The 6,877-nt window shown below is 54.5% G+C and overlaps 1 protein-coding gene across 1 annotated transcript; it reads left to right on the top strand.

Annotated features, from left to right (window-relative positions):
* Positions 1-747: 747 nt before the first annotated feature.
* On the top strand, positions 748-5,236 carry LOC308637448 (chymotrypsinogen B; the record flags this gene model as incomplete). The annotated part of the gene is made up of 7 exons (XM_081273804.1): positions 748-799; positions 2,059-2,162; positions 2,252-2,331; positions 2,436-2,514; positions 2,729-2,909; positions 3,876-4,009; positions 5,075-5,236. 7 exons carry the CDS (start codon positions 748-750, stop codon positions 5,234-5,236), a joined length of 792 nt encoding a protein of 263 aa, XP_081129930.1.
* Positions 5,237-6,877: the final 1,641 nt, after the last annotated feature.

The following is a 6,877-nucleotide window of genomic DNA, read 5'->3' as shown; positions in this document are numbered from 1 at the left end:
ACTGGCCTCCATGACGGAGAACACACAACTCCAAAATAAATGATTCAAGTTCAAATCCACACTTTGACTTTACAAAGACCAGTGACACTGTCCTGCTCACTTGGACCAGTTTCTGCTATTCCTTCTCAGTCCTCTCCACACAGGGACTGTGGGTGGGACTGGGCACAGGTGACCCCTAGATAATTCCGAGTGTCCATGCAACCTTTTGTTTTTCGCTGAGTGTCCCCCGTTGAAACACTCTTCACCGAGAACCTGAAGTCCATGTTTATGGTCCTGGGCCAGTAGCAGGAGAGATTCTGGGGGCCTCCGGGCTACCCGGTCAGGCTTCTTTGAACCTTGTGATGGGATTGCATTTAATTAGGAGCTGGGAAGCCCCCCGGTGGCACTGGGAGTGACAGAGTCCCCTGCTCTGCCTCATGGCAAAGTTTGCATGAGCTGGCTCCGAGGGGCTGAGTGCCTGCCTGGCACTGCCTTGCCCTCGGTGCCTGGGGTGCCGGGTGTTCCTGAGGCTCGCAGGTGGCTTTGGAATGGAGCAGCTGTCCTCTTCCCAGGGTGTTCCAGGATGAGAGCCAGGAGTGGGAAAGCTGGGCCCCCACTTATCGCCCAAGGACTCTGGATAACAGGGAGCGCAGCTTCTAGGCCTCCCTGGTTGGGCAGGGCCAGAGGGACTGGCCCCGGTTTGAGATCCTCAGCGACATAAAAGGGGCTTCAGGGCAGGCAGGCGACACCTTTCCTGACTGAAGCACCATGGCCTCCCTGTGGCTTCTCTCCTGCTTCGCCCTCCTGGGGACCGCCTTCGGTGAGTGTTGGGACCCAGTAACCGGCCAGGCCTGGGAGGACGCCAGGGAGGAGGTTCCTGAGCCCCTTGTGGACCCTGCAGCGGGGCCCAATTGGAGGAACCAAAGCGGCATGGCCCTGAGCTAGGGCTGAGCCCCATTCCCTGTCCCCAGGAGCAGGACACAGGCACCTGCAGGGAGGAAAGGGGTCTTTTGGGACTTTCTGAGCCCTCCCACCCTGCTCAGTAGGGGAAAAGACAAACCTACACCCAGCCATGGTCTGTGGCCCAGAAGGGGCCCAGCTGGGGTGCTGTGGGCGGGGTGAGGGCTGCAGACCTCCCTGGCGTACACACAGTGTTCCTATTTATCATGCTGGGCACGTGCTGAGCATTGTGTTTTCTATTAAAGAGGAAGAAAAGAGATAATAAAAAGAAAATGGCATCCACATCTCTACTGTCAGGATTTAGTAGTTCTTACCTTTTTGTAGGTTCGCTTCAGGTATTACATCTTCTTTTGTTAATTATTTTAATTTTATTTTTGGAAGGTTTTGGTTTTCTCTTGAGGCTGCCCCTAAACTGCTAGGCTCTAAGCAATCCTCCTGCCTTGGCCTTCCAAATGGCTGGGATTATAGCTGTGCACCACTTAGCTCAGCACCCTGCTAAGATGTTTTTATTTATTTCATTGTTTTATTGGTGATTGAACCCAGGGTTGCTCTACCATTGAGCTACATGCCCAGTCCTTTTTATTTTTTGAGTCAGGGTCTTGTTAAGTTGCAGAGGCTGGCCTCAAACTTGTAATCTTCCTGCCTAAGCCTCTCAAGTAGGGCGTATGACATCCCCTGCTCCCAACAATCTAACAGCAAAGCTTTGACCTGGGAAGCTGAATTGTTCTCTCCATTTAACAGCTGAGAAAGCTGAGAATTGGAATGCAGCCTTGACTGGTCTAAGGTCTACAGAGAAGGGGGACCTAGAGGTGGAGCCCAGGCAGTCTGATGGCCCAGCCCATTTTTGCCTTCTGGCAGGGCAGGCCTGGGTGGGGACTCTTGTCCATCTGCATCCCTGGAAGCATGACTGAGATTGGCAGTCTGTGGGTGGGGGACTCTTGAGCCAGGAAGTTGGAGGGAAGCTAGGGGAGTTTTCCAGAGGAGGTGGTACTGTTCTGTGGGGTCCTGAGCTGGACTGGGGAGTTGAAGTAGAAATCAGGAATTCTGCAAAATGGGCAGTTTAGGTCAGATTGAATCCCAGCTAAAGCCCTTCACCTGGCTCCCTTATGGCCCCCTCAGGCTGCGGGGTACCTGCCATCCACCCCGTGCTGAGTGGCCTGTCGAGGATCGTCAACGGAGAGGATGCTGTCCCTGGTTCCTGGCCCTGGCAGGTGTCCCTGCAGGTGAGAGGGGCATTCTGGGGTGCTGGCCGCGCTGGAGTACAGGCTGCAGCCCAGGTGGGAGTAGTGACCCTCATCTTCTTCCTCACCAGGACAAAACCGGCTTCCACTTCTGCGGGGGCTCCCTCATCAGTGAGAACTGGGTGGTCACCGCTGCCCACTGCGGAGTCAAGTGAGCACTGGGCAGCCTTGGGATTCTGCTACCAGCTCCAGTCAGGGTGAGGCAGGGCGCAGGGCCCACTCCCTGTCCTCAACCTTCCATGTCTCATTGCCTAGGACAACCGACCTGGTGGTGGCTGGAGAGTTTGACCAGGGCTCCAATAAGGAGAACATCCAGGTCATCAAGATCGCAAAGGTACACAGGCCTGCTGGACAGGTCAGGGGCCCAGCTCAGGGGCAGAGGAGCTGGCACAGGAAGGGAACGTGGTGGGGCTGGGATGGCCCCAGAATCCTTTTTCCTGGCTCCTGTGGGTCTGCGGTCCTGAAGGGCCACCGGAAAGAGGCTGTCTCCTGGAAATCCGCAGACCCTGAGTGCTCGTGGGCCTCACCTGCCTGGTCCTTGCCCACAGGTTTTCAAGAACCCCAAGTTCAGCCTGCTGACTGTCCGCAATGACATCACCCTGCTGAAGCTGGCCACGCCTGCCCGCTTCTCCCAGACTGTGTCTGCTGTGTGCCTGCCTGACGCTAATGACAATTTCCCCGCTGGGACACAGTGTGTCACCACCGGCTGGGGCAAGACCAAGTACAATGGTAAGTGTGACCTGCCTTTGCACAGCAGGTGCTGTCCCTGGCATTGGGGCTGCCTGACCAGTGGGAGTCTCCAGCTGGGCCTTATCTGGCTTTTTTTTTCTAAATCCCAACATTCATAAATCTTCCCATTCCTTTTTTAAAAATCTATAAAATGTCCAAATGAGTTAAAAATTTAAAATCGACCAAATGCAAATAAAAATGAAGGTAAGGGCTGGGGATGTGGCTCAAGCGGTAGCGCGCTCGCCTGGCATGCGTGCGGCCCGGGTTCGATCCTCAGCACCACATACCAACAAAGATGTTGTGTCCGCCGAGAACTAAAAAATAAAATATTAAAATTCTCTCTCTCTCTCTCTCTCTCTATCTATCTCTCTCGCTCTCTCTTTAAAAAAAAAATGAAGGTAAAAGGGTGATAGTGGTATGCTTGATCAGAAAGCCCCTAAACCTAGGCACAAGTAGGGAGGCCTCACAGGCCTGTGTGGGACCCACAGGGGACATGTCCAGTGTGGGCGTCTGTCCGGCTCAGGCAGGGAGTGTCCAGTTCCCCCATATGGCTAGGAGATCAATGCCCAGTCTGTTCAGAGTCCTGAGAAGGAAGCCTGGCTCACCTGCCCCGGGCCACCTCTCAGCTTATCACTCGATTTTCTCCCTGCGGAGTCCCCTGTTGTGTTGCCAGACAGAAGCGGCCAAGGAGGGGAGGAGGGAGGTGCTTCCTGGCCCTCTCTGAGAGTGGCAGGTTGCAGGTGTCCCCTTCGAGGAAGTCTACCCCTTCCCTGGGAAGGAAGAAGGGGCCCCTCATGCTGCCTGCCCACAGTGGCTGCTGAGCGGAGGCCCCAGGGCTGGGCAGGGTGGACCTGACAGGCGCTGTGCCCACAGCTGATTTTAAGGATCAGGAACTTTCCTGGTCCCCCGCTCTCTGTGGCTGGTGGGGCTGAGGGTCCCTGACTCTGCCTTCTCTTGTCTCTGCAGCCAACAAGACCCCTGACAAGCTGCAGCAGGCAGTCCTGCCCCTGGTGTCCACTGCTGACTGCAAGAAGTCCTGGGGCAGCAAGATCACTGATGTGATGATCTGTGCTGGGGCCAACGGCATCTCCTCCTGCATGGTACGGCCACTCGGTGCTGTCCACTCCCTGACAGAACCCAGATCTGGTCAGGCCAGGAGGGCCACAGCTCTCCTCCCTCCCCAGAGGCCTGAGCTGCCCACTCCCCTCTACCCTTCTTTGCTTACCTTCACCTTCCCCAGTGCCCACCAGAAGGCCAGACTGATGCTAAAAGATGCCCAAGGAGGGTCCCCTGGCCAGGCCTGGTGCTGTGCTGCCCACGGGAATCCAGTCCCCACATGGGCTCTGTGAGTTGGAGGAGCCAGCTGGCTTCAGACGATGGCCAGGCTCCTCCAGGAGCAGAGCTGGACTGCCACCCAGTCCACATGTGCGCAGTTTGGTCATGATCACTGTGCCCACAAAAGTCGTTTCCCTGCCCGCTCCCTGGATTCCCCTGGGCCAGGTGCTGGGTTTCTGTTCTCACAACTAAAAGGCTCAGGGGTCACTCCAGGTAAACTGGGCTAACTGGGCTGCACAAAATAACCACACAAGAGACACAGATACCTTTTTCTTTGGGGTCGCTGTGATGGCTCCTCTGACCTTAAGGGTCTGCAGGAAGAGAGAGAGTGAGAGCATGAGCTGACCCCTTTTATTGAGGAGAAGCTATTCAAATGAGGCAAGGGGTCAGGTTTCAGGGGGCTGAGTCTGTCTTCATGATGTCCACTGTCAGCAGGTTGACGGACACCTGGGTGCTGTCCACTTGCTGTCAGAGCCCAGATCTGGTCAGGCCAGGAGGTACACCTGGGTAGGCCACACCCAAGGGCACAGTAAGAGGAGGGGACACACACAAGGCACTTCCATGGAAGATTCTATCCTAAACAGGGCCAGGGGTTAGATTACAAAGGAACAGGTGAGCGTAGCTTCACCCACGGGGCGGTAGCAAGACACACCCATGCATGAGACACCTATCCTCGAACCCAAGAAGGGTGGGGAAAGCTCTGCCACCTTTCTGTGACTGAGTGCCTCAGCACCCAGCCGGGGAGTGTGACTCAGTCATGTGCAAGGTTGGTCTCCCATAGCCAGGCACCCCTGTCAGGCTTGGAGACAAGTTCCTTCTCTCTCCTCCAGGGCGACTCTGGGGGCCCTCTGGTCTGCCAGAAGAATGGAGCCTGGACTCTGGTGGGCATCGTGTCCTGGGGCAGCGGCACCTGCTCCACCACCACCCCTGCTGTGTATGCCCGCGTCACTGCGCTCATGCCCTGGGTTCAGGAGATCCTGGCAGCCAACTGAGCCATGGTTCCGGCCATTCCCACTCCAGTGATTTCCAATAAATTGATCTGATCAGAAACAGTGACCACGTGTGTCTTTCTGTGACCCAGGGGACATGGGAATGGGGTTGTCCATGTTGCCCCCAAGGGGTGGCGTCCCTGTCCCCTATCCAGGGTGCAGGTGTCCTGGAACCCCTCCTCCTCAGGAAGCTGAGGTCTTTATCTCCTCCCTGCTCCGGACTCCACTGCAGGACACATCAAGCCCTGCCTCCTGGAGCCAGCTGGACCCATGGAGCTTTCTGGAAGGCAGCAGCCCTTCTGCCTCTGCCAAGGCTCCAGCCACTTTCTCTGCCCACAGCCTCTCCCTACCCAGTGTCCCTTCAGACCCCGGCCTTGGTACACGCTGCACACACACCCTGCTGCCAGCGAGGTCAGCACTGAGTGTTGGCTCTGCTGTCCTAGAGGTCTGATGCCCTCCGCGTAACTCCTCCCGGCTGCAGCAGAGCTGGCTCTTTCCTCAGGCGGGTGGACTGGCCTCTCTCTCTCTCTCTCTCTCTCTCTCTCTCTCTGAGGTTAGCCAACCATGAAGCCCAACGCCATCAGTTCTTTAAGGAGATGCAGATTGGTGGTGTCCCTGGTCAACATTTCTCCTCATTATTACCTGGAGTATGTCCATGAAGATACCAGTGACACTATTTAGAACACACAGGGCAAAATTTTACCTTTCCCTTTACCATGTGTGTGTGTGTGTGTGTGTGTGTGTGTGTGTGTGTGTGTAGTGCTGTGAAGTGAACCCAGGGCCTCACACAGGCTAGGCAGGCACCCTCCCGTGGAACTGTATCTCAACTCTCTAAGTTGCCCAGGAGTCCTCAAACTTGTGATTCTCCTGCCTTGAGGTAGCTGGGGTTTCAAGTGTGCACCATGACACCTGCTCTTTATGAATTTTCTAAGCACCACTGAGTTAAAGTCTTTTTTTTAAAAAATTTTTTATTTGGAGACAGCTCTTCCTTAAGTTGCTTATGCCCTCGCTAAGTTGCTGAGGCTGACTTTGAATTTGCAATCCTCCTGCCTCAGCCTCCTGAGCCACTGGGATTCCAGGAATGTGTCACCAGGCCCACTGTGTCCTTTACCAGTTTTTAAGATAGCGGTTTTGTTCCCCACCCTCCTCCAACGGTGATACAACTGGTTTTGTTTTTGTGTTTAGAATCATGAGGTTGGGAATCTAGACACGTTTGAGGATTGTGATCTATTGTAACAGCCTATCGAAGCTCACAGAGTCCCTTCTTGGGCCAGCGGAGCTTCTCCAGTAGCTCTCCAGATGTTTATTGGGGTCCACAGGGTCCTTTGTTGCTGCCTCACCATGACAAGGTGCCCCAGCTTCTGTCAGTGCCTGCAGGTCTTTATTGTTGCTGTTTTTTTTTTTTTTTTTACCATTTTAACTTTTTTATTTGTTTTAATTAGTTATACGTGACAGTAGAATGCATTTATGCACTTTGACATATCATACATAGATGGGATATAATTTCTCATTTTTCTGAGTGCACATGTTGCAGAATCATATTGGTCCTGCAGTCACATATATACATAAAGTAATAATGTCTGGTTCATTCTACTATCTTTCCTATCCCCACATCCCCTCCCCTCCCCTCCCTTCCCTTCCCTT

This window comes from Spermophilus citellus (assembly GCF_964194105.1).
Source record: "Spermophilus citellus genome assembly, chromosome: 18".
Lineage (NCBI taxonomy): Eukaryota > Metazoa > Chordata > Mammalia > Rodentia > Sciuridae > Spermophilus > Spermophilus citellus.
The sequence above is the reverse complement of the archived record's forward strand: the minus strand, read 5'-3'. Positions and strand labels throughout refer to the sequence as shown.